Genomic DNA, 26,439 nt, shown 5'->3' with positions numbered 1-26,439 from the left:
CCCCCTGCCTATGTAGAGCTGGTCACAGTGAGAAACTAACGCAATACGCAGGGGGGAAAGCTCGTTGTAGCCGTCTGCATATATGCATGGCCAGTCCTCCCCTCCTCCGCTCAATAGGGGGGCGAAAGGAAATAAGCATGTCAATCATCGCCATGCTCGACACACATGTAGGTAATGTACGAACCGGCCCCGAGGACTCCGTTCATGAAGAAACACTTGCTCTACACGTTTTAGAAGACCTATTTCTCCATGATTTGATAGCCACCCTAGGCTAGGACGCTTAGTGAAGCACGAAAATGGCCGTGGCTCTTCCTTCATGTTGCACGCGGTAAGAGCACACATGTAAGAGCGCATTGGGTTTGTGGGTGTCCTCTTGTTTGTCCATGTACCATCTAAGTTCCTGCCTGTCTTAAGCTTAATTAGGAGCCGGCTTGAGCTTGTTGACCTAATTTCGGCTACTGATATTGATGGTACGTTTCTACGATTGGGGTATCATCGGCGAATGGCCCAGGTCTCTTGTACAAACTGCTTCCTAAAATATACTGATGTAGAATCTCCCACCGCTACGCGTTTCGTCACAATATATAACCTGGTATAAGACAGCGGACATTTAGAACGTGTAAGGACGGGGGGCTGAGTGGACGATAGCCTGAGATTAAGGTGTTCAAGAGTAACGTATGGACAAGTTAGATGCCTAGTTGTCGAGAGAGAAAAGAACCGTGTGCTATTTGGTTCTGCTCGACATTATTACCCCATCGTAATTTTCTAAAACTACCTACCTAACCGGTTAGGGTATTACCGAGTATCTCTATCATAAAAAGACTAGATACGTAGATATGCCTAGACGTTAAGGCCCGTCCCCTGATTAAAGATCTTACGCCAAGTGATGGAAAGTCCACAGCAGCGGCTCGGGAGCCAGGTAGAAGCCAGGGGATATATTGGGAATAATAACTGTATTGATTACTACTATTGCCTGCTAGGTATGTATTGTATTGTATTGTACAATACAATACAATACAATACTAACCTAACTGACCTACACACCCTCTCTCAACGAGGGCTTGAAAATCATTGGGTACCTAGGCACTCTAGGTAGGTAACCAAAAAACACCGACTGGAGGCCTGCCAAATATCAACTATTTAAGTATATCAGGATAACTATTACTTGTAGTAATTCTACCGAGCTGGCTGTGAAGTTTGACGAATACACCCTTGTCAGCTTCCTCATTTCTACTCTGTCGTAGCACACAACAGACGCCCTTGTGCTGCCCAGCCTCCAAGAGACAATATTTTGTTTCAACTACGAGCGGTCGACGTCGTAGTAGCCAGGGATTCGCCCGGTAATTTCAGTACGCACAATTTGGCTCTATCAAGAAATGGAAATTGACTGGACGCATGAATTATTGCAAGCCCACCATGGTGAGTAAGTAAGTACCTAGCATTGCAAGGAACATTCGGGAATCTATCGTTGGGGAATCATCTATGTACAGACATGAGCTGCCATCACATTTCTATTCTTCATACACTCATACGACTCGTGCAATCATATCCATTTCTTCCACCTGACCTATTCCTCAACTCCCTTTTCCTTCCTTTCCTTTCATTTCCTTTCCATTCATGTAGGGCATTTCTTCTTTTTTTTCTTCTTGTATCTGAGTACCTATTTGGTCAGAACGCGCACCATCTCTCGAACCACTTCTCTGGTTTCTTGCTCAAGTTGCTCTTCCGGTGGACCGAGAACCTGCTGGAAAACATTAAGAAGTTTGGGCGTGAGCTCTTGTACTGTTGGGTTTGACAGAACATCTAAGAAATTGCAGTCAGTACTGTGATCTTGGAGCAGTGTCATGCAGATAGGTTGGTGTGACTTACATAAGTTATGTATTGCTTGGTAAACGGGCTTGTTCTCTTCATAGTCCTCCTTCAGAGGAAGTAGATCGACGAGCGCAGGAAGCACGTCTGCGATCGGGACTTGGTCAGGATGGGCTAGAATCATGCGACATAGACACCCGGCTGCGTTGTCTTGTAAACGGGCATCCTTGATCTGTAAAAGGGGCTCGAGCTTTCCTAGAATCTCATTAAACGCGGGAAGATACGTCTTGGCATCCTCTGAGTGATACACGAGTTGCCCAGTTGCATATGCCGCATTCGACTTTGTCTCCTTGTCCTCGTCCGAAAGGCGGTGCAGTAATGGACGCAGTAAAGTTGAGGTATGAGGAGTCACTGCACTGCCCATATAGGAGATGCATTCAGCTACCACGCCAACCGCAGTAGACCGCTCAATCGCCTCCTCAGAACTAAGGAGCTTTATGATGGGTTTCTCAAATATCTTCCAGACAGCGGCGAACTGCGGGCCAAGGGCACAAGCTAGGCCAATCAGGACATCCAATGCAGTGTCTACAACCAACCAATCCCACTCAGAGCTTCCTTGGATCTCTTGGTCTTCTTCTTCTTCACCAAGATCTAACTGGCAAGGATGCGATCGAGTAATGATGGTGCCAAGGATGGTAATAATCTGTTCCATCAAGTCCTTCTGTCCAAGAATTGCTGGACCGCACGCCTTTAAAGTGGAGGCTATGCTTCGGTTGATCTCCGTAACGGTATCCCTGAAGCAGATTAGCATGCAACTCGCTTCTGGGCAAGAAACGTCCATGATATATAGGGAGAACTTCATCAGACGTGATCAAACGCGTTCTCAGCAACCGCATTAAGCGTCTGAGTGAGCTGGGTATAACGTGAAGTAGTCATCATTTGAAGTTAAGAGTAGAAAACAAGCACAGGTGCGAACGAATAGAAAAAAAAAACTTACCGATCAGACTCTTCGGGCCAGATTTGCATCGTGGCGGTAGCGACGATCTCGCCCAGCTTGGAAATATGAGGAACGGGCTCAACTTTCAAGGGCAAACCTGGCTCCCACTTGCGACCAGTCTGCTTTTCCATGGCCTCCCAGACACAAGCATACGTTCGCCAAAGGGTTCCAATAGCAGTCTTCCGGCAGCCCTCGTAGGAATGCTCTGCGAATGGTGCTACAAGCTCTATGGCTCTTTCTATGTATGGCGCGCTTTTCTCTTTGGCGGCGTAGATGACATCGCCTAACACCTCCAGCGCGATTTCCTTTTCGAGCGCTTGTGCGGACACTCCGACGAGATCATCCCAGTCATCATCATCATCGTCTTCCATGATATCCGCATCAGAATCGTCAGAGTCACCAATACCCTTACCCTTGATTTTCTTTCCTTGGAAAGCGATTTCATCCACGAGGCCTTGCTGGTCTTCGGGGACGTCCAGCTCGAGCCCCTCTTCTTCAAGTTCGAGACTGTCGAATAGACCTTTGAAGATCCCCGCAAGGGAATCACCGAGTTCTCCTTCATATACCGTCGCGAGCTGACTCCACAAAATAAATGTTGTCTCTCGGAGGCGAGGATTTCCAAGGTGAAGTGCCTTTTCACTAGCTAACAATAGAGGCATGACATACGGGCTAAAATCTTGGGCACCGACACCAACCGCGATGCGACCCATAGCGTCGCAGACGGAGCTTCTCAATGCTAATTCTTCCTCTCCGCTTTCAGCTAGGAGATAGGATGACATAGCTTCCATGGTCTCCTTAAGGAAGGGGTTGAACGCACTTTTGATAGAGGCAGCAATAGCACCAAGTGCGCCCGCGGCGGAGGACTTGACCATAGGGTCTGGATGTGAGAGAAACATTCCAATGCGATGTATCATGGTCTCACCATATTTAGCCATAACCTCAGACCCCAAGCCCTCAGCTAAAGAATCGATAGCGCCACAGACAGATCGAATGATCTCAACATTCTTCTTATCAGACTCGTTTCCGCTTGCTGCATCTAGATTCATGACCAACGCAGTTATGATGGCGTCATGGTGGGAGGACATGCTATCAGATAAGTCTTCACCGAGGCGTATGAGACCCAAGAGGGCAGCGTAACGGACACCTTGTTCAGGGTCTTTGAGCAAGTTCAGAACCATGGGAAGGACAGAGGCTATCTGAGTGGACACAAACTCAGGCGCACCTTCGGCACATGTGCCGAGGGCAAGGACACAGGCCTTGCGATGTCCTGGGTTTGGTGAACTAGCATATGCTGAGAATTCGTCAAGTAGGGGTACTATGACATGTCGTGGAGGCAGATCGCTGGCAAGCTGGTCTATTAAAGATAGAGCCGACCTAGCTGGTGTCATGTCCTCCTCCTCGTCATCATCAGTTAATTCGGATAGAATCACCAAACTCTTTTTCATGAGCTGAGCGCCCATGTCGGGAATGCCTTGGATCTTCATGCGACGATACTTGACGCACTGGGTAAGGTAAGACAAGGCTTGGGTGCGTACATCACCCTCAGCATTGGTATTGGTAGCGAGATCGAGCATAAACTGAACCAAATCTTTGAAATAGCGGGAAATTAGGGCCGAGTCGTAAGCCAGGAATGACTGAAACACTTCAAAAGATTGCTGTATCTTGTCGTCATCACCACTATCTACTGCATCCTTGAGGACATCAACCATGGCTGGGACAAATTCTTGAACGGCTTTGGCGGATTGCTCATCCTCGTCACAGTCAATCAACATGAGAAGAGAGCTAATAGACAACATTGTGTTGATGCGCACATCGCGACTCTGTGGGTCCCTGATAGTCTTTGCAAACAGCTGGAACAACTGCGACAGGTGATCTTCAAAGTATGTGGGGTTTGCTTCGAGCAGGCTGTATATGATGTAGGAACCAACCTCACGCTGGGCGACGTTGTCGGATGTAGTCAACTGCGTAACAGCAGGCAGCAACTCGCTCCATTGGCCATCTTCGAAATCATAGGCGGCGATGGCAGCGATGACGCGAGACTGGCCGTGGCGGCATTTAGCATCCTGCTCTTTAACGATGGCCTGAAGCAGCTCGTTATGCACGGCAGGCTTCTGGTCGGCGGCAATATCCCCCCAATGCTTAGGAACAAGTCGTAAAGCTTGGACGGCAGCAAGCATGCGCACAGTAGGCTCAGAGTGGTAAACTACGGCATGGAGGAGGCCGAGCAAGGACTCTGGATAAGGATAGAAGTTCTTTCGAAGCTCTGCGGTTGCGGCCTTGACCTTCTGCGTATCAGCTAGGGAGAAAGAAGGGATGTCAGCGAATGCGATACATTATGTATGCATATACACATCTTGGTGATTCATCATGTTCACTTACGAATTTGGCATGCCTGAAGCAGTTCAACAAGCTTTTGCTGATCCATTTTGAATAGTAGCAGATCGTTGAAAATTTAGGTAGAATGTAAAGAGTCGCGTTGGGGTATTGACGTGTTGGCGCCGGCGCAGAAACTTTAGTAGTAGTTAAGAAAGAGTGATGGGAAATGGACTGGATTTCATCGATGACCTTAGGTCTACGATGAGGTCCTTCGTCCAGAATTCCAATTTTTGGTCAAATTGTAATTTCCTACGACGTAAAATTTTGGCCACAACACAGAGGAAGAAGAAAAAAAGGAAAAAAAAATTTATTGATCACAGCCTGAGATAAGTAGGTAGATAGGTACTAGCCTTACTTAGGTGGGGTTCGTCGCATTCGAATTTTTTAAACTAAAGTAAGGTGATTGGACTTAAAATGAGTTCCATTAATATGGAGATGCACTGAACCCCTCATGTCCCACTTAAACCTAGTACCTACTTACCCTAGGTAGGTACATAGAATGGATATCTACATAATCTGCATATGCATGTCTTAGTTAGCTACATACGTGGTTTGGTGCAATCAATTTTTATACTAATTATACTAACATTAGGTACTACCTATGTACCTACATGTATGGCATCATTCATGTCGGTTCAACATTGAAGTTGCTTTTGATCTACATAACTATGTACTCCGCTCACCTACTGCCTACATATGTACTCGCCTACCTAAGCATATTCCATGAATACTTACCTCAATACGTAGTACGTACGTCGTACAATATCTGATACCCGCGGATGTAGCTCAGACGAACTACGCTCTAGCAGCGCCATGACCACGACTTCAAAGACATTAGAGAGGTACTTACCTATGTACGTCGTTTCTCAGTAAATAACCTCTTTACGAAAGAGATGAATAGTTGATTATTTTCACTAAGAAATGAGACCTTGAGATGGTAAGTGAAGCTAAGGGGTGCGGCGAGCTCTCGCTAGACCACCTACGTACATACAATAGAGGCAGAGAGCCCAATGTCTTATTCACAGACACGAGGATCGTCAGGGGATGTAAATAAGCTTCAAGAAGACCGGTACCATCGTACCAACCACCTGGACATTGTTACTATTTTAGAAACACATGTCCACTTTATAATTCCTACTTCACCGACTGCAGTTGTGAGCATGAACTTACCAACACGGAGTTGTCAGCCTGCTGCTGGGCCTCGACGATATTCTTCCTTTAAGTGGCTGCGCCAACGACGCAGTGGAATCAGTGGGATATAATGATGGAGAGTACGACGGGGTTCCTTGTCATAGGCCTTGGCACAAATACCTAGGACTATAAGTTGAATGACTATCCTTCGATATGAGGCTTAGCTGGGCGGCACAGCATCGCTTTTCTTCTCCTCGATCCCCGGACTGATGTATGCATGATTTCTTCTCTACGAACATAACATGCTAACTCATGAGTTGGCATACTCGTCGTCGCCATGAGACATGCAAAGTTTTCATTCCCACTCCAGGTCGGATGCCTTTTACTCGCTTCGGCCTCAAAGATTAGCCTCCCACCTGCTGTTACGCAAGCCGAGTACAGCGCCTTCGCCGGTATCCACCTACTCCCCGCTGTAACTCCGAAGCCTTCCGCGTCCGTAGAACTACTTAGGCGGCAGAGTGAATTATCTGGTGTTATCTCGGGTTATAATACATGTGGATATGGTGCTCTCAACCGTAAGATCTGCAATAGCTGCTTGTGTTAGTGCCGGAAAGTTAACTGGCCTGGTACTCTAGCCGCGATCTCGGTAACATGTTCAAGCGACGAACGATGTGAGAATATTGGCCAGTTTAGAGCCTGTTGTAACGGAGATCCAATAGCGTGCTCGGCAACAGTGCAGACTTCTTGCAAAGACTATGACCCGACGATTATCTGCGCTACCAAGACACGTTGCTGGTACGTAGCTATTCTCTACCATGTGATGTTCTCTCGTCCTTGTGCTAAATAAGCATTTCCAGCAAATCAGCAGAGCCATACTGCATCACTTGGTTATACAATGTAAGTGTTGACATTTAAATGATAGATTCCCGCTGGAACTTTCCACATGATCTGGAGCTATTTGGATGTCTGCGGGCTTCGATACTCAAAAGATCCTGGGCGCTAATTCGAATCACTGAAGACGGGCGCAAGCTCTACTCTTACAGCGTGGGGCTGTAGTGACCAAAACACGGTTCGGGCTCTGCAGCTCTTGCCTACGCCGTTAAGCTCCAGTAGTAGTACCATATCGCCTTCCACTGCTACCACATCCTCAGTATCGACAGTTACCGATTCACCACCTGCTGCTACTGATTTGAATTCCTCAAACGACGACTCTGAAACATCAACGGGGGCTATTATAGGGGGGGTTTTGGGCGGAATTGCCGTTGTAGCCCTTTCAATATTTGGCTTCATTTTTATTAGAAGGCGCAAACGACGCACTCCCACGACTGAGCCACCATTATCTCCAGCTACAGGCCCGCAAGAACTTGCTTCATCCTCCCCTCCACCCCATTATTCCGTTGCACCGCAGTATGAGACCACAGGACAGCCGAAACACCAAGTGCCCATGGCGGAAATGCCGAGTCCAGGAATGCCTATCGCTGAGGCACCCACCAATCCTTCCATTGGGACAAATAATAATCGAGCAGAATTGGCCTAAGATGGCAACTGTCTATGCAATATATCCCTAGGACATGATAATGGATGGTTAGATGAGTTATGATAGGGACCTGTGGATAATTTCTCGCACTGTATATAGGTGTATGCTTCATCAGCGGATGAATGGTTATATATCATCAATGGAATCATCTATTGCTTACATGGTAAATATGGTTGACAGAAAATAGGAGTAATGGGGTGGAGATCAAATGGAACTCACGCTCGTAGGTGAGTACCCAACTAGTAGGTAGTTAACTAAAGTTATGGGACATGGAAGCATCAACATTGAAATGATACTCTTATGTTCAAGGAAAGTGGAAACTACATATGTAGGAAACTTAACTCTTGTTGGGCTACAAACGATTGTGTATCTTATTCATGTCTTAGCATGGGATGATTTAAGTTGCAGTGCATATCTTGAGCACAACAGCTGCCTACCTATATACCTACCTAGGTAAGTAACCTAGGCACGTTGGTATATATAATGTAGGTCTCGTCAATGAAACTCTCAACTGCCTACATTTGAGGCCATTTCTAGCTCTGGCCTCAATACTAGCACTTGATTAGTACCTACCTGGGCATCTTAGAGATACGATGAGAGCAACCCTGGATTAAGATTATCTTTATTTTATTGTCAGTCTTACAACCCCCCATTAAACGAGCATACTGCTTCGAAGCCAGTGGTAAGTAAACTCGCTTTCTTGTTCAGATCAACATCGTTGGTATCTAATATAACGATATCACGAAACACCAAACAAAGGGGAAATAACAAACCCCCCCTTGAAAGGCGTTGAATTCCACAATAACACTAATATGGCAATAAGCTACCCCTCCGATAAGTGTGATTTATAAGCTCGAGCAATGGTTCTCATTTTTGCTCACACCATACATAGCCAAGACAAATATAAGCGACCATGGTGAGACATTCGAGGAGGAGAAAAGAGAGGGCAGTAGTTGATTATAGGCAACGGTGGCCAACCCAGCAAACTTTATACGAGTCTCGAGTCCTTGACGAAAGGGAACATAAGGGCAGATCTAGATCGCGACGGGTCAAGGCGCTCGAGGCAGTTTCAACACCCCTGCAATGGATAAACATGAAGATCGAGTCTTAGCAGGACGGCATCGATCACCGAATGGAGCTGATCGAATCGCGGAAGCAGAAACGGTCGAGCACGGCGTCTCCTTTTGAAGATCATGATAGGCAGATATCCATGACTGCAAACACCAAGCCTGGCAAGAGCACGCATCCATATGACACTGAAATGGGACAAGTTGTTAATACCCGTGCTGAAGACAACAATGATCAATCTCGCCCTCTTCAACAGGCTACAGCCCCAAGAGACCAAGCAATGAATACGCCTACCCAGCCACAAAAGGTGAAAAAAGTGAGTTCATCGCCAAGTCTTGTATCACATACTCCTTCAAATCGCGAGAGAAACAAGGAGGACTATACCCCGGAATCTCAGACCGAAGATAGCCACTCCAGTCGACCTAGGATCAAATTTCGCAATATGTTAGGAGCAAACAAACACCACAAGGGAAGCTCGAATACGAACCCCTCGGGAACTACATCAACATCTCCACCTCAACCTCCAACGGAGGTTGAGACCATGCCGGAGACCCAGCAGAGATCATGGTGGCTATTCAAGAAGCAAAGAACTGAGAGCAAAGATAGCAGGCATGGATTATCCAGTTCAGAAAAAACGGCTACTGTATCGGGGGAGGAGGATGCGGACGTCTTGACAGCATTGTATAAGCCCGTCAGAATCTGGAAGACTGCGAGGCAACGCCGCCAAAGCAAATACGTGAAGGGCAGAGTCACGAAGAATACCCAAAGCAGCAAAGCTGGGAGTGTTTCAAGGAGGATGGTGAAAGGTGCTGCAGTGAGACAGGAAGCACCTTTTCTGAAAACAAAACAGAGAGCAAACGATATTTCGAGACAGACTCATAGGACTGTAATGACTTCATCGAAAAGGCCGAGACCTATGCTACAGAGGCAGTACCGAAGAAGCTTGTCTACGTCTCGCACTCAACTGAGCACAACTGGGACCAGTTCGACGCCGGGTAATGGAACCGCCAACAAAGAAATGGCACGCGATGATTGGCGGGAGACACCGTCTCCGATAATACAGAATAGGGCCTTGCGTGTGTTTCTGGGAGCTAGAGGGTCGCCGAGAATCAAGTCAGCAACACAGCCAGAACTTAGGGGCATTGAAGCTACTACCTCAGCATCGACACTCCATCTTGAACGACAAAGCCGAGACAGTCGTGCCTTTGAACCTAAGAGCAGGGTTTGGATCCCGTTCTGGGGTTCACCGAAACCACAGACAGAAGAACTATTGGGCGACGATGGGGACAAGTCACCAAAACCTGGAGACACATCTGAAGCAGGCCGTTTGAAGGTACCGGCTGAGGGCGAAACTACCAAGCAAAAAGACAAGGCAACACGGAAGGGATGGAGAAGTGGTTAATGGTGCCGTTGAAGCCCGCAACTTCATACTGACCTACTAGGTACGCATCCTACTATTGCTCAGGTTTGTGCTGTAGAGTAGGTACACTTAGGCAGACGTTTAGTCGGCCTTTTTTCGCTCCCAAAAAGGGGGCGGGGGGGAAGAAAATAGGGAAATAGAAAGCTTAGTGCATACTATTAGTAGTAGGTATAATGCATACCCTAGGTGTGTAGTACTAGACCAGTATTTTAATGGTGGGGTGGAGGGGTTATGGATAGTCGGCACCCTCCTGGCCTACATACCTACCTACCTAGTAGTAAGGTACTTACTTATACCTAAAGTGAGTACCTATTTACATCATTGATACTATATAGTACGTCAGTTCTAACCATGAATAATATAGTCCTGGAGATAAGAGACGGTGATAACGCAAATATCGACATTGAAGGTTGATCCTCTCGGTGCTACTCTAGCTACCTACGTATCAGGTACAACTTACAAGTATAAAATAAAACGAAACTCACTTCACTTCTTTTGCCGAGCTCTTCTTTTGCGCCTCTCCTAAACCCTCAACTCACCTTCTTATACACTAATACATACTTCGTACCTACCTACCTACCTACCTACCTACCTACCTACCTACCTAGGTACCTAATAATCCAAGATGGCGTCATTCCCTCCTTCTGCGTGCTGCGTCAAGGGTATCAAGCACGAGTGAGTTATTTACCAACATTCGTGCCTGGTGGCATAACATCCATATTCATGAGAAACATAGGGGCGAGACAACGGGCACGACCTTCAAAGTGGGAAAATACGATGCCTACATAGCTACCCCCGATCCTTCTTCCGCCAAGGACGGCGCGTTATTGTATATCCCCGACGTTATCAGCATCTGGCAGAACAGCAAGCTGATGGCCGACCAATTCGCCGCCAATGGCTATCTCACTCTGATCATTGACCCCTTCAATGGCGATCCGTTACCTTTGAACCGTCCTGACGGCTTCGACATATTCTCTTGGTTGGCCAAAGGTAGCACTGGTGATAATCCTCACACCAAGGAGGCTGTTGACCCTATAATTGAAACTGCCATCAAGTATCTGAAAGAGGAGAAAGGTGTTAAGAAGCTTGGAGCTGTTGGGTACTGTTTCGGAGCCAAGGTATGCATTTATTTTATTCTATTTTATTTTATTTCTGTCTCCATTATACAGTTAGGTTACTTATATCTATCCAGTATGTTGCGCGCCACTTCAAGAATGGCATACAGGTAGGCTACATGGCACACCCGTCCTTTGTGGATGAGGACGAGCTCGAGGGATTCAAGGCGCCACTATCTATCTCTGCGGCCGAGACCGATACCATATTCCCGGCGGACAAGCGCCACCGCTCCGAAGAAATCCTCGCCAAGAATGGCTTTCCCTACCAGATCAACCTATACTCTCAAGTCGAGCACGGCTTCTCCGTCCGAGGTGACCCCAACAAGAAAACGGATCGCTTCGCTAGAGAGCAAGCCTTCATTCAAGCCGTCACCTGGTTCGACAATTGGCTATGATTCGGGAGGAGTGAGGTATCGAGGTTAAGCTAGAAATCCTGCACAAATGCTAGGTAGCTTACATGACTTTAATGATCATGAATGAAACAAAAGCTTTGACAAATTATCATTATATGTAAAAGAAAAGACATTGGGCGTTTCTTGATAACCCTATAATCATTGATGGGTTGCTATTTCTGGCCGTAACAATGCCTCATGTCAACTACCAACTCAAGCCTAGTACCCCTGGTATGTGGATAGGTACCCTGGGTACTTGATAGATATTCATACAACGTCAAATGGTAGCAACCTGGACATTACCTACTCAGCCGCTTCTTTGGCCTTTTGTGCAGCTAGTAACTGACCTTGCAAGCCCTTCTTCCCAACATGCATAGCCCTTTCAAGCTCAAGCTCCTCTTCTCGTAGCGCGGCCTTTCCATACTCGAGCTGCCGCTTCTGTCTGCGCTTTTCCTCCGCGACAATGCGCTCCCGCTCCTCGAGCGCCTTTTCCCTCTTTCTCCTGTCCTCCCTTGCCTTACGTGTGGCATCATCCTCTTCCTCCGCCTCGCCCTCTGCGGGCGGTGGTCCTAGACTCTGGATGTAAGTCTCTATCAGGGGATCACGTATCTTGGGGTCCAGGCTAATATAGCGCAAGTCAGTAAGAATTTGCGGCGGTAGGTTCTCCATATGGGACTTGTTGTTGAGGACGTGAAGAGAAACGCTGCGCAGTAACGCGGTGAGATCCTTCTTGAGGGTATCCGGGGATAGTTTGAGTCGGTTGATGTGTTCACGGTACCACTTCTCGCGATCGCGGTCAGTGAGAGACGTGTCACGCATAGGACCCTCCTTCTTATACCTGCGTCGGAACTCTGGCCAGTACAGTTTTGGGGTCGCTTTCTGCTGGAGGAGGTTCATGTATGGTATGCGGGGGTCCTTCTTTTCCTCTTTGGCACGCTGTTCCTTGAGAATCTGGATGCGCTCACGGCTCCACTCTTCCCAAGCCTCCTTGCGCGCTTTCATTGTGTTCAGTATCGTGTACCGCGCATCGTCGACGACGCGGCCTTCTTCAATTAATTTCTCCCATGGTGAGTATGGATTAATGCCGTAGTCATTGAGAAGGTCTTTGAATAGTTCTCGAGCGTCAGTGTCGGAGAGGGGGAGGCCTTCAGCGCCGTCGGGCCACGCATCTGGATTCCCATCATCATACTCGCCCGGATCGAGGCCATATTCCGCACCCATAGCTTGTAATTGGTAGGCAATATCGTCCTCGTTAAATTCTACGGGCATATCGTCGGTCTGGTCTTCAGTGCGCTGGCGTTTCGGTCGATGTTCATCGTTGCCCTCGCCCTCATCTTCGGCGCCCTCTCCTGTACCTTCGCCCTCGTCATCTGTGACCTCAACTTCTTCATAGTCGGAACCTATCTCTTCCGGCTCCTCTGTAGGTCCGACGGAAACTTCCTTTTGTGGTCCTACGGATGCCGGCTCAGATGCATCTACGTTTTCGCTTTGGGTACCCATCGCTTTCTCCTTGATCCCATTGATATCTAGCTCTAGCACGCCTTTCATGACTTTCTCGGGTATTCTCCAGTAGCTGGCATTTTTGACGGGATTGTAAGCGAATCTACGGCCATACTTTGTGTATACTAACAACCAAGGCTCGCAACCTGGTATAGCAACTTTAGATTTTGGCTTATCTATCGGTTGGGGACGCGGATGTGGTCGATCCCCTCTACCATCTGGGGCCCCTCGATGTCCACCACGGTTACCATGATGCTGGTGTTGCGCTTGGCGTTGACGCGCCGGATCGTACTGGGCAAGGAAGGCATTTGCTATATTTGGATCGGAAAGCTGGGGTACAGTTGAATACTGAAGGAAGTTCGCGTGAGGGTCTTGAGGCACAGGAAGAGGAGCTGGTTGGGTGATAGCAGTACCGGCTGGAAGTGATGTTGTGCCAGGACGTTTGTAGGTGGATTCTTTGGTGGTCGTGTTGTAGTAGTATGTATGACCAGTGGGAGCTTTATGCTCAGTCCAGCCGGGAGGCAAAGGGGGTGGTACGTTCGAGGAAGGTTTGTAGGTCGACTTCAACATGTTGGCAAAAAGACCATGGACTAAGCGGAGCAAGTCGACAGAAATGAAAGAAAGAGAGGTAAAAATAGGCACATAGTAAGTCGGTATTGTATTCAAGTTGAATGTTCAATGTTTTGCGAAAGTTACTAACCTAGGATGTACCACAGTGCCTAGTACTAGGTAGTTACTGTATTGTACGGAGTACTAGGCTAGTAGGGATTGAATTGAAGATTCACCCACATAGGTTGAGTAATTCGATTTGATTGGCTGCAACAAAAGAAGAGAGCCTAAAGTGAATCGGATACTTAGCTAAATACATAATCAGTGGGTACTGACTGCATGCATGGATTAATACATCAATTACGATTATGTACATGCCCGTCCGGCTGTTCTACCAGCATGGAACCAATTCAATGTTCCAACCAAAGCTGGCACGCGACATCGACTTCGACCTCCTTACCCTCCTCCCCGATACATACACCTACCTACATACGCTTCTCTAATATCAGTACACCAGATACCTACCTAATTCCTTGTCAAGTACTTTACGAGCTGCTGAATCGAAATACCTAGCACCATTCTGCTTCGTCTAGATTCAATCGTCCCTGGGAAATGCTGTGGGGTGGCTTCAAGGCTGTACGCAGACGGTGACTTGCAGTCATCGCAACAATGACACGAAGTGGTATCTGGGGATCGCTGGCAAGATTTTGGACAGTACGACAAACCCTTTACATTCCCCTTATACATGCTTTTGAATGATTGTCGCTAACTACCTTCTTCTTAAGCATTCCTATGCTCCTGATTACGTTGGGTTCGCCGGCCTCCTTACAGCCTACTTACTGATCCAATTTTTCGTTGAGCCCTTCCATCGCATGTTCTACATTAACAACTTGAATATATCTTTTCCCCACGCCGAGATCGAACGAGTGCCAGTCTGGCTGAACTTTGTATATGCCTTATTTGTTCCCCTTGGGCTTGTTCTACTATATAATAGCTTTACCCGAGCATCCTTCCATAAACATCATAGCACTATCCTCGGTCTTGCCATCGCACTCATACTTAGCTCATTTCTTACCGATATCGTAAAGAATACCGTTGGTCGTCCCAGGCCCGACCTGATTGCCCGATGTAAGCCACTTGCTGGCACCAAACTCAACACCCTCGTAACGATCGATGTGTGCACCGAGACAGATCACCACACCCTACATGATGGCTGGCGATCTTTCCCCTCGGGCCACTCCAGCTTTTCCTTCAGCGGCCTTGGATACCTAGCTTGCTTCTTGGCTGGCCAGTTGAGGATTTTTCGTGACAGGAAAGATTTGGGTCGGTCATTGGTTTGCCTTGCGCCGTTGGTCGGGGCTGCGATGATAGCCATTAGCCGTTGCCAGGATTATCGTCATGATGTTTACGATGTCTCCGTCGGGTCTGTTCTGGGATTCACAGTTGGCATTTTTAGTTATCGCAGGTACTGGCCGCGCCTGGGTAGCCGCGACTGCGACGAACCATACCCAACTCCTGGTACGCAAATAGAAGATAGTGATGGGTGGAGAAGAGTTCGAGACGAAGAAGAAGGGCCTATTATTGGACGAAATACTGGGTATGGCATGGCCAATCTAATTGGCGAGCATAACTAACTGTGTTCACTCTAGGTAGATGAATCAAGTCCTGAATCTTCGAATATAAGTACAATAGGTAATAAGGTACCTATTTAGTATGAAAGACACGGAGCCGACACATACATGTAGTGGTCTATACTACCTTGGATACCTAGGTATAAAGGACCCGAAAATTCCAAGGTTGTTTATATAAGTTCAAAGTTTCCAAAGTTTTGTCTACGGGCGAACTTATCTCATATAATAGTACATGATCCAAATAATATTGAATTACATACTATTACATACTATCAAATCGTTATTGTTTGGGGCCCTGGATACTAATACTATACAACATCCGGTATTACTATGTATGTAGTAGTACTTGGATAACAGGGTATTTATGTACTAGCAGGGACTATATATGTAATTTATAGGAGATGTGTTAGTGCATTTGTATGTAGAAAGCAGCCTCATCGACATGGATATCAGGAGTTGTAACTTGCAATACATACATGTATGTAACCTAGTGTACATAAAAGTAGTACATATGTATGCAAAATACAATGCAGATTCAGGCAGAGTCACCCAATAAAGTAAAGAGGATAAGGAGAGTTGTGAATTTCTGTTTGCCTTTTTTCTTTAGTTTCTCCGCCGGCCAATCACTTGTAAGTTGTAACGAGTTAACGACGTAACCCCCCTGTAACCTGTAATCACCCTATTTTTCTCTATACCCCACCCAATACCCAGCCACCAAGACAGAAACAGGGAATCCCCCCAACGCGTAAAGTGCTATGTAAGTCTTGTATGTAAGAGCCGTGCACGCGTACTCTTTAATACTCTTGACCTAGATGATGCCTGTTAGTGGGGACATATAGTTCCAGTACTAATCTTAACAATCACTATGATCGCGTCGAGAATCTTTAGAGTCAAATTCACAACAGCAACTTTTGCTTACTAGGTACCTGGTAGGCCAGCAGACTCTTTAGTTGACTCACCTCTGCCAAACCACACATCCTCTCTTTTCTCTCCTCTTTCCCTTAACTTACCTATATGCTCCCTCATTGATTCTTTTCATACCTTCCTTCCTCTATTGACGAATAGCCTCACGTCTGACACCTACCTAGTAACTAATTAACATCCCCTTAACAACTAGTATTATTTGTATTGTTTTTTTTATTCTTATCCATTCCCCAGCCAGGTACAACTTATAGTATATTCGTCAACTTGGCGAAGAACGGAGTGAATTATACCTGAGCCTCTTCGTTTGTAGCTCATATAAGTTGAAATTCTGTAATGTATGCGATTGGATTTCTACCAGCGTTCGCTTTCCATATAAACATCCTACCCATTATGCATTGCACTAAGAGCTTTCCTAACTTAAGTCTAGTGTGGCAGATATGACCCGCAGTAGTAGGCATATCAAGCCGGAGCCGCAAGGCTCACCCACCAGTAGTGTGAGGTCTGGCATCATGGCACCGCCGTCTCCGACTCCACGAAAGCGGAAAACCCCTCCCAACGACTATTCGGACAACCAGTCCACAGCCCGCTCTTTCATTCGCTCCCATGCTCGTGAGTATCTCCCTGCCCAATCTACCTACATGTAGCCATGCCTTGCCTACTAGGTACCTACTATGTAGTATCTATAACCCATACAATTCAGCTAATACTATTGCTTATACCTAGCAAGTGTGGAGACGTGGCAACGACGAGATGATGAGACGGAGCCTATCCTTATGGAGGTGAGGCGCCGGCCAGACATCTTTAAAAATGGCCGCCATAGCTCGCCACCTTCCCAGAATGCGGACTCTAGTTTTGCTCAGCAGAGCTTTGCGCATCCCAACTTTGCAGATATCGGTCTGAAGCAGAAGGCATGCAATGATACGCTCGGGGCTCTTCAGACGCTCGGCGTGTCCCGTACGTAATCCTCTGTTAACTCCTATCCTTTATTCCGTACCCTATGCTACTAAATATAAATGTCTCTTTTTCAATCAACCTTCATCTCTTTCCCGTCTTCTTCAGCTTGGGAAGTAACTTGGCAAGTGTGAGGCCGCTAACTAACGTACCTTTCAAGATGTCGCTGCCCTGCCCGAGTTAGTCTTGGTAGGAGACCAGTCGGCTGGAAAGTCGAGCTTGATGTCTGGTCTGGCCCGCGTGACCCTCCCCCGTAGTGCTGGCGTGTGTACACGCTGCCCGCTTCATATCCACCTTATCAGCAGCAAGATCGACCATTGGTCATGCACTGTCACCCTTCAACAGGATTATGACTTCCAGCCTACTCCTGGCAGTAAACCAAAAAAGTCAGATGTGACCAAAACAAACCCGTTCCCACCTTGGGTCAAGATGCCGAGAGAAAGCAAGACGTTTAAGACAATATTCGACCCCTCTGAAATCGAGGAGGTTCTCCGCTGGGCTCAAATCGCAATCTTGAACCACAATCAAGACTACGAGCTTTTCATCCCTGGTGAAGGTGCCTTAGCAAAGCAATCACTTGAAGGTCAGTCTGGTCATTTGTCAGCCCCATACCAAACAGATTTTTCTTTGGTTAGGTACATTCTTATCCCGCCTCGATATAGCTAACATACCGCTTCAGACGCTGCTCTTAATACAGAGGCGCAGTTTTCGCCGAACATAGTTGCTCTGCAGATAAAAGGGCCAGAGCTTCCAGATCTGAGCTTCTATGATTTACCCGGTGTCTTCATATCCCCAGAGAAGGAGGAAGATGAGTACGTGGTAAAGGTGGTCAAGAATCTCACTACGGAATATATCAAACGGGAAAAGGCAATCATCTTATGGGCCTTACCTATGAATGTTGATTCGGAGAACTCGATTTCGCTAGGCATAATTCGCGACGCGAAAGCCACTGACCGAACCATTGGTGTTATGACTAAAGCAGACCAGCTGCCTCCTCAAAACGTCGCTAACTGGCTAGCCATGTTCCGAGGCGAGAAGAAATTGGTTGGCCACGGCTTTTTTGCTACTTCGCGACCACCAGATCAACCTCTCGAAGATGCCACGAAATGGGAGAATCTCTTCTTCAATCACGAAGAAGTGCCTGGTACCGTCGCGTGGCCATCCGAGTTTGGTCCATTTGCACACCGCTGTGGAGTCGAGATATTACTCAAGGTAAGCTTTGCATTTTCCTTATAGACTTTATGTACCTTGTCTTGGGTTGACCCTAAGTAAGTGGTCGATGACAATGTATAATATACTAACTCGGAGTTTTACAATATAGTATCTGTCATCCCAACTGTCACAGGCTTTCTCCGAGAGTCTTCCGTCAATCAAGGATATGGTCCACAACCGTCTTAAAGTAATCGAGAGAGAGCTGGCTGTTCTGCCTGAACTTCCTTCTAACGTAGAGCATGAAGTGAAGCGGAGTCTGTTTCAGTTTCTAACTCAGATGAAGACAGCTCTGAGAGACACAGAGTTTTCATCTAAATGGAATACCCTTAATAGCCAATTTCAGACGTGTGTCTTCAAAATGAAGCCAACCTGCAAAGTTAGAGATTCGGATCTACAAACAATCGACATTTCTAGTGTGGACTCAGAGTCAACTATATCGACTCCTTCGAAGAGACCTCGACCTAGCGACTCGACAGTGCGAAACGTCGCTACGCCTAGCAGGCGCCAACGTCAGGACAATGTGGTGACCACGCCAGTCAAGCAAGAAGATGTTCCCATGGGCGGCATGTCTCGCGCTTCATCTGTTGTCGGTACGGGACAGAACCTCCCAAGCCCGTTTACTAAATATTTCAACCTTGGTCGATGCGCAATGGACATTAGGGACATTCGGTCTGAGATCCTCCGGAAGAAGCGTCCTGGTATGCCGCGAGACTTAGTTCCAGACGAGGTTCGTGAGACTCTATGTCTCAGCGCGGTCAAAAAATGGAAAGGCCCGCTCGAAACCTACATCGGCAAGACGGCCGAGCTTTTAGAGAAGACAGCTAATAAGGTTCTTGAGGAGTCCCTTGGCGCTTTGCGCCGCCGTCTAATATTCAGGGAATGTCAGGAGCATCTAAGGCGGTTTATTGGTCGAGCAGTCGCTAGTCAGGAGGCTCGATTGGTCGAAATGTACGACTCCGAGACGTACCAACTGTATATGATGAACGATGATGCTTTCCATCGCTATAAAGCACTGGAGATGGAGCAGCTCAAGCGCGTACGAGGAATCATCCGACTCAAGGCTTTAACGCTGCTTGACTGGGAATACCCAGCTACAAAGCCGGAGGAGATGTCGGAGGAAGAGAAAGTCAAGGAACGTAAGCTACTCGAAAATCATCTTTCAAAGGTTGGCAAGGACCCTTACGATACTGAGATCGAGGTCGCTGGGTTTGTTCGTGGCTATTACATGAGTACGTGCCCCCAAATACATACTGCAACACAAGAATACCGAACCATGCTAACATGAGATTCCATCACAAGTGGCCGCAGCGCGGTTTGTAGAAGGCGTCACAATGCACGTCAACTCCAACCTGTTCCGCACGTTCCGAGACAACGCACTCGACGAATCTTTAGATCAAGGGTTTCATATCTACGGCTCTTGTGGTACGTTGTACCATACTCCCCCTTCTTGGATGGAATTGGATGATGCTAATATTGAATGGTCATGGCAGACCCAAGTCTTTACATCAAATTGATGGAAGAAGACGAAAACACAGCGACGCGGAGAGAACAGCTCAAGGGAGAGATGGATAAGTTGGTAAGGGCCATGAACAGTATCAACGACCTAGAGAGTTCGGCCATGGACGTCAGCTTCAGCCGTCCTATCAATGTGACCGTCCTGTCCGACAGCGAGATGGACGACGCCATTTAGAGAATGACGAATCCGACAAGACGTGGACGTAGGTATGCTAAACCGACATAGTTGGCTGAATTGTATGCCGGCAAGGACGTTTTCAGTACACATTCTTTTCTTAAGGTCAGAATCATGCACACAGTCCAAACTCCATGGACATGAATCATTCGTTAGGGGTAGGTGAGGGTACGAGAGGAGAGGAGAGGGGATGAGACAGGACAGGATGAGACAAATTAGGAATAGGACTCCCGCGATGATCTTCCTTTTTAGTATGTACAAGTTGTATTATTTTTCACTCAAGTACTAGCAATAACCCTAATAAAAGGAGTAAGGTGTTAGCTATGTTAGATGCCAGGCTTAGTATCTACTTAGTAAAGTGTAGTTAGGTATTGACTGCCGAAGCTCCCTACATAATACTATACCTATATGGGTGCCTACAATCCCAGGCATCTACCATTGAACCTACTAGGTACGTGATCTCTCAGTCTTATTCGGCCGAGATCCTACCAGGTATCCAACAACATAGGTACCTAATAGTAACTATTACATACATGATACATGCCTCAAATGTTCAGCTTGAGCGCACTGAGCCTTAGCCAAGCTTCCTTTTTGGGAGATTCGTGATGTTTCATCCCGGCTTTTTGCCAATTTACCAGCCGGCCCTTTTCTGGTCCACCGCTACGCTACCACCCTGTCCATAACACACCATAGCAGCTACTGGAAGATGCCCAATGACGACGAGCTACAATTGTGCTACCGACTCGGCATTGCACCCGCATACATGTAATGGAAGATAAGTCACCGAAATCTAGAAGGGTTTTTCTTTGTCAACGCGCTCTTGTAGGTTAGGTTTGGACGAATAAGCAGGCCATCATGTTCCCCAGATTCGGGCAGATGCCCTACTTAGGGGTACCCTCACCTAACCTAATGAGCGATTGCCGCTTATGATTGAAATATCCCTCCCCTCAGCCAAATCTTTTTTCATCGTAGCTTGTCATCGGTGTTCCGTCATGGGATCACTGTTGCCGCACATATGACCATGGGTTGCCATACTACATACTCACACGCACACTCACACACGGCATTTAATAAAAAAAAAGAAAAAAGAAAAACAAAGATGGCAGAGTCGCAAGGCGCCGACTACTCAAGTGTGTACTAAGCTAAACATCCTACTATTAATATCAATGTTGCCTGTAGAAGTAAACATCATGTACCTCCCTAGTAGGTATCAAGCAAAGGCGAGTTTTAACGGCACTGAACTGTTATTGACGACATCCAAAGCTGTCAACCGGGAGCCTTTAGCTACGCAATACCACAAAAAAGAACCATCGAGGGACGGCACCCGGGTTTTCGGTTTGCTAGGCCGTTAGTCAGTTTGATCCCGGTTGGAGGACCCTCCGGGGTGGTACGGTCCAGCCCGTCTGTGATCCTCTCCATATTATCCCCGCATCGTAATAACATGCATCAGTATTCACTGCAACGTCGGGCCAGGAGGGTAGGTAGGTAGGTGGCTATACTATGGGCTCTCAAGGGCCACCCTGGCGAATGGATCAACATGGCCTGTCGTATTGTTGGCTACTAGGCAGTAACTCCCATGGTCCTAGGTGGCGTGGGAAGAAAGTACTTGAATAGCATCACCTCCCTCGCGCCGTGCGTGCGTGTGTGCTTGCAGCCCGCGCACCCACCCCTCCTTCTCTAAACAACGGTTTCTCAAATTGTTTAATACCCGCCGCGCAGAATCGTAGCCCACGGCGTAAGTTTGCTTCTTCAACAGCCGAAGTGGATGTTGGGAAGAACGTGACAAGTAGAAAGAGAGAAAGGATGGTCCGCCCTCGCCAGCCTGTGGCCAAGGGTCACGAGGAGGAACACGAGCAACTGGCACATAGGGAAGCCCCCGAGTTCGAATATGTCTACTGGACCAAGGAGCCGCATCTGCGGAAACTGTACGCGTGGGCATGCGTGTTGATGATAGCTTCGGCGACGACGGGATACGATGGAATGTTGGTCAACACATCACAGCAGATTGATAGGTGGAAAGAGTACTTCCCCAGGACTCAGAAAGGGCTTGAAAGTTCGCAAGAGGTGGCGGATAGTTGGTTGGGGCTCCTCGTGAATATGTTCAACATTGGAAGCATTATTAGCTTCTTCCTCACGTAAGGGTCTCCTCGATGACAATGTTCGGGCTCAATATTGTTAAGTATCACTAACCGTGACTTGTAGGCCGTATATCGCCGACAACTGGGGTCGCAAATCATCCATAGCTATTGGCTGTGTGTTTATGATCATAGGGGGTTGCATATCCGCATTCTGTAATGGTTACCCCATGTTTGTAGCTGGCCGTCTGATTCTCGGCTTCGGCAACAGTTTATCGCAGATGGCTTCACCTCTGTTACTTACGGAGATCTGCCACCCGCAGCACCGTGGCCCAGTTACTGCCGTCTACAACTGCTTATGGAACCTGGGCGCATTATTAGTCGCTTGGATCGGTTGGGGCACGGCGCAAATCCAGAGCGATTGGAGCTGGCGCTCAATAACGCTATTGCAAATCCTGCCTTCGCTGATCCAGATTACCTTTATATACTGGATCCCCGAGTCTCCCCGCTATCTCATCGCCAAGGATCGCCACGATGAAGCGCTCGATATTCTAGCGAAGTACCATGCCGGTGGAGACAAGAACGACGTGCTCGTTCAATTCGAGTTTCGCGAGATCAAAGAGACAATGCGGCTAGAGAAACAGTTCGCCCATAGCGCTGGCTACCTCGACTTCCTTCGCACGAAGGGAAACCTCTGGCGCTTGGCTATCCTGATTTCGCTTGGAATCATCTCCCAGTATAGCGGCAATGCGCTCTTCTCGAATTATATGGACACAGTCTACGAAGGCGCTGGAATCAAAGACCAGGACCAAAAGCTTGCTGTACGGCCCCTATTTTCCATAGAAGTGCTCAGTTTCTTACGAGTTCCTGCATGTTAACACATTTTCCTAGTTGAGCGGCGGTAAAACGATTCTGGATCTAATTGTAACGATCCTCGCCGCCTTGAATGTCGATAGGTTCGGTCGACGACCCCTATTCCTGATATCTACCTCGGGTATGGTGGTGTCATTCGTGAGCTGGACTATTTGCGGGGCGATATACGAGAACTCAGCCCAAATGAACGTTTCGTCTGGGTATGCCCAGCTAGTCTTCATCTGGCTATTTGGTATATTTTACGATATCGGCTTCTCAGGTCTTTTGATCGCCTACGCCCTCGAGGTTCTTCCGTTTAGGCTACGCGCCAAAGGCATGATGATCATGAACGTTACTGTGCAAGCCATACTCGCATTAAGCAACCAGACCAACAGGATTGCCTGGAATAGGATGCCAAAGCATTGGAACTTGATGCTCTTTTATACTGTGAGTCGCTACCCCTTGCTTAAGAGGTTACATTTTCTTGTCTAGAATGGCATCTCTAACCTAATACTTACCTAGATATGGGATTTCTGCGAACTAGCATTTGTGTACTTCTTCTATGTTGAAACAAAGGGCCCTACCTTAGAAGAGATTGCGTGGATCTTCGACGGCGCCGACGCTGTTGCGAATATCGATATAAGACAGGTCGAGAAGGAAATGTACGAGATGGACCGCGATCACAGCATGGACTCCAGAGCACTCTCCTCTAGAGCGTTATCCTCTAGGGGGAAGAGAGCCGTCTAACCCCACACCCCCTTTTTCGTTTGTCTCCTTTTTTGTCAATGGAACAAGGTGGGATAATGATCAAGAATGAATGACTAAAGATAAAAGATACATATCTACCTACCTAAGATACCTAAAATGGAGTTTGAGCGGGTCAGTAATAGCATGTTGGATAGGTACCAAAACGAACATTACCTAAAATTGAGCTACTTACCATTGGTTAACCTTCAACCGCCAACATCGTTACAAATGTTTTAGCACATAGCGACTGGCTACATCCATAACTCCTTATTCCTACTATTGACGGGTTGTTACCTACATAGTAGTACTTACCACCAAGTACTATGTACCTAGGGTGCCCAATAATCACGGAAACTCCACTTTGCCAACATGAGCGCACTGGGAATAGACGTACCTGTTATCTTACATTCATCTCTAATACCAGACGAAGACTATCTGGGTACTGAGTAAGTTTATATATGACATTTACATCGTAGCTCCAGATCAAGCCGTACGAGTTTCAACGCTTCACCCTCTGCACGATCTCGGAAGCTCTGGCAAAGTTGAGTTCTTCAAGGGTCTCTTCCCAAGCCCTATCTCCAGCACCCTGACCTTCTTTGGTGTACATAACCTTTGGGAACCTATCTTTTTAGTTAGTTTATATGCAACCTATGGGGTGATTAGGTAGGTGCGCCATGCGTACGGCTTAATATCCCAATCGCTAAGATAGCTGCCATGACTCTCCTTGCCCTTCATGACAACTGCGTCAACAAGGGCGCTAGCCCCAACCTCGACCTTCCTTCCAAAGATGCTTGCGAAGATATACTGAAACGAGGCGTTGATGAAACCTAGTGATAGCTTCTGGTTGAAATCGGTACCTGTGCAGAGGCCCGGGTTACACGTGCTGACGATAACATCATTGGGGTCGATCTCTTTCGCAAGCCTCGACACGAAATATATCTGCAGTAGCTTTGTCCTCGCATATGTCATGAGCGAGCTGAACGTCGAGGGGTCGTCGCACTGGGCTAGGATTGGACCTGTCGTGCTGAAAGGCGCCCAGTAAGCGGTGTCAGATGCGACGATCGAGAGGCGTGGTGGGTGTTGCGATGATAACGGTTTCTTGGTCTTTAGGACTGGCAACAGCAGAATGGCCAGCAGGACTGTCGATAGATAGTTGATCTGGAAGGTTTTCTCATGGCGTGTGGCTTCGACGAGGGTGAAGGACATGGTACGCATGCCGGCATTCAGCAGCACGATGTCAATCCGTTCGAGCGTCTCGCATCTCTTCGCGAAGGCGATGACTGATTCGTACGACTCCATGTCGAGAAGCCATACTGAGATAGTTGCGCTGGGATACTGCTCTCTAAGGCTCTTCGCCGCTGCATCGCCTTTCGTCTGAGACCTGACGGCTACGATGAGATGTGAGAGGCCCAGTTGGAGGAGCTGCCGCGCAGCCTCAAGCCCGAGACCGGTGTTCGAACCGGTTACGATGGCTGTCTGATCCGCGAGGGTTGTGCCTTGCGGGATAGGCTTGGGGTATACTAACCATTGGCGATAGAAAAATCCGATAATCTTGGTTTCGAACGAAGCTTCGTTCTCTAGGAGGTGAGACATAGCTATGTCACGTACTTCAGTTTGGCATTGGCAGCGATATCTAGAGAAACGGGTACCAAGACTTCTAGGCCCATAGATGTAAGATGGGGGCAGTAGTAACGAGTATTGCATTCAAATCTATCATTTTTGATATTTTTTCCGAGTTTCTAATCACGAAGAAGAGGTCTTTGGACTTTGGCATGCCAACGCAGCCCTGACTCGCGATGCTTTAGTTCTAGTATGACGTACTCGACAGAGGCTACATATGTCGTGTATTGCTAATAGATAGTACATTCTTCTTAGATCCCCTCACATTATGATGTCTTCTTGATGGAATCATGTTAAATATAACATCTGTAACTCGGCCATCGTAGAGTCATGTATTTTGATAGATATTTCAGACCACGTGACCATCTGATGGGCTAGGTGGTGAGTTTATTATGTACATGTCTAGGCTGGTGGGATGCAGTTGATACTTCTTTCGACAGGCCATGGTTTGAGCATATTACGGGTGTATATGATAGTTTTGGATGAAACGCGATAGTGTAAAGGAGACTTCGTAGTTGGAATATGTAAGATGCATACAATGTCCAGCGCATCTCAAGATACCTAGTCTCCATGCGTGTAGCTCTTAAAGCTACTTACTATGGATCTACCTACTTACATGAGGGTTATATATCTTATGCTATGACATCAGTCCCAAGATATCACAAAGGTCTCTATACCATTTGAGTAACCTTGGAGGCTGAGATATGTAAGTGTTGTGTAGCAAAAGGGGTATCACGTGACTTGGTTTAACTCTGTATTTACGCGTGCTTACAAGCGGCGGATGCGTTTACACGAAGGCTATGAGGGACATTATGCATTTCTAGAATAATAATGCAATAATAC

At 47.3% G+C, this 26,439-nt stretch overlaps 9 protein-coding genes across 9 annotated transcripts; 6 read left to right on the top strand and 3 right to left on the bottom strand.

Annotated features, from left to right (window-relative positions):
- Positions 1-1,033: 1,033 nt before the first annotated feature.
- GGS25DRAFT_488644 (ARM repeat-containing protein) lies at positions 1,034-5,582 on the bottom strand. Its single transcript, XM_049260836.1, has 4 exons — positions 5,186-5,582; positions 2,807-5,102; positions 1,870-2,603; positions 1,034-1,803 (listed from the first exon to the last, which is right to left on the bottom strand). The coding sequence occupies exons 1-4, from the start codon at positions 5,229-5,231 to the stop codon at positions 1,661-1,663; spliced, it is 3,219 nt and encodes a 1,072-aa protein (XP_049118371.1). The 5' UTR covers positions 5,232-5,582; the 3' UTR covers positions 1,034-1,660.
- A 965-nt stretch (positions 5,583-6,547) lies between these two features.
- On the top strand, positions 6,548-7,270 carry GGS25DRAFT_259128 (uncharacterized protein). The gene is made up of 3 exons (XM_049257266.1): positions 6,548-6,888; positions 6,949-7,108; positions 7,171-7,270. The coding sequence occupies exons 1-3, from the start codon at positions 6,651-6,653 to the stop codon at positions 7,226-7,228; spliced, it is 456 nt and encodes a 151-aa protein (XP_049118370.1). The 5' UTR covers positions 6,548-6,650; the 3' UTR covers positions 7,229-7,270.
- A 991-nt stretch (positions 7,271-8,261) lies between these two features.
- GGS25DRAFT_259064 (uncharacterized protein) lies at positions 8,262-10,765 on the top strand. Its single transcript, XM_049257265.1, has 2 exons — positions 8,262-8,532; positions 8,743-10,765. The coding sequence occupies exon 2, from the start codon at positions 8,983-8,985 to the stop codon at positions 10,318-10,320; it is 1,338 nt and encodes a 445-aa protein (XP_049118369.1). The 5' UTR covers positions 8,262-8,532; positions 8,743-8,982; the 3' UTR covers positions 10,321-10,765.
- GGS25DRAFT_259061 (dienelactone hydrolase) lies at positions 10,643-12,131 on the top strand. Its single transcript, XM_049257264.1, has 3 exons — positions 10,643-11,013; positions 11,075-11,456; positions 11,531-12,131. The coding sequence occupies exons 1-3, from the start codon at positions 10,964-10,966 to the stop codon at positions 11,846-11,848; spliced, it is 750 nt and encodes a 249-aa protein (XP_049118368.1). The 5' UTR covers positions 10,643-10,963; the 3' UTR covers positions 11,849-12,131.
- Positions 11,434-14,124, bottom strand: GGS25DRAFT_488632 (uncharacterized protein). Its single transcript, XM_049260835.1, has one exon. It carries the CDS (start codon positions 13,913-13,915, stop codon positions 12,149-12,151), a length of 1,767 nt encoding a protein of 588 aa, XP_049118367.1. The 5' UTR covers positions 13,916-14,124; the 3' UTR covers positions 11,434-12,148.
- A 173-nt stretch (positions 14,125-14,297) lies between these two features.
- GGS25DRAFT_488631 (acid phosphatase/Vanadium-dependent haloperoxidase) lies at positions 14,298-15,656 on the top strand (the record flags this gene model as incomplete). The annotated part of the gene is made up of 3 exons (XM_049260834.1): positions 14,298-14,608; positions 14,680-15,565; positions 15,634-15,656. Coding segments are annotated over exons 1-2 (890 nt in total), but the record flags the coding sequence as incomplete, so codon positions are not given.
- Positions 15,657-16,168: 512 nt separating this feature from the next.
- Positions 16,169-20,745, top strand: GGS25DRAFT_488627 (P-loop containing nucleoside triphosphate hydrolase protein). Its single transcript, XM_049260833.1, has 8 exons — positions 16,169-16,784; positions 16,877-17,058; positions 17,173-17,403; positions 17,561-17,983; positions 18,080-18,612; positions 18,722-19,841; positions 19,912-20,034; positions 20,103-20,745. Exons 2-8 carry the CDS (start codon positions 16,887-16,889, stop codon positions 20,300-20,302), a joined length of 2,802 nt encoding a protein of 933 aa, XP_049118365.1. The 5' UTR covers positions 16,169-16,784; positions 16,877-16,886; the 3' UTR covers positions 20,303-20,745.
- Positions 20,746-22,105: 1,360 nt separating this feature from the next.
- Positions 22,106-23,976, top strand: GGS25DRAFT_514131 (sugar transporter-like protein; the record flags this gene model as incomplete). The annotated part of the gene is made up of 4 exons (XM_049262957.1): positions 22,106-22,437; positions 22,505-23,198; positions 23,269-23,676; positions 23,752-23,976. 4 exons carry the CDS (start codon positions 22,106-22,108, stop codon positions 23,974-23,976), a joined length of 1,659 nt encoding a protein of 552 aa, XP_049118364.1.
- A 499-nt stretch (positions 23,977-24,475) lies between these two features.
- On the bottom strand, positions 24,476-25,569 carry GGS25DRAFT_531250 (NAD(P)-binding protein; the record flags this gene model as incomplete). Its single annotated transcript, XM_049265477.1, has 2 exons — positions 24,476-24,596; positions 24,659-25,569. The coding sequence occupies 2 exons, from the start codon at positions 25,567-25,569 to the stop codon at positions 24,476-24,478; spliced, it is 1,032 nt and encodes a 343-aa protein (XP_049118363.1).
- Positions 25,570-26,439: the final 870 nt, after the last annotated feature.

The sequence above is a fragment of the Hypoxylon fragiforme genome (genome assembly GCF_022984875.1).
Source record: "Hypoxylon fragiforme strain CBS 206.31 chromosome Unknown GGS25scaffold_4, whole genome shotgun sequence".
In the NCBI taxonomy this organism is placed as follows: domain Eukaryota; kingdom Fungi; phylum Ascomycota; class Sordariomycetes; order Xylariales; family Hypoxylaceae; genus Hypoxylon; species Hypoxylon fragiforme.
The sequence above is the reverse complement of the archived record's forward strand: the minus strand, read 5'-3'. Positions and strand labels throughout refer to the sequence as shown.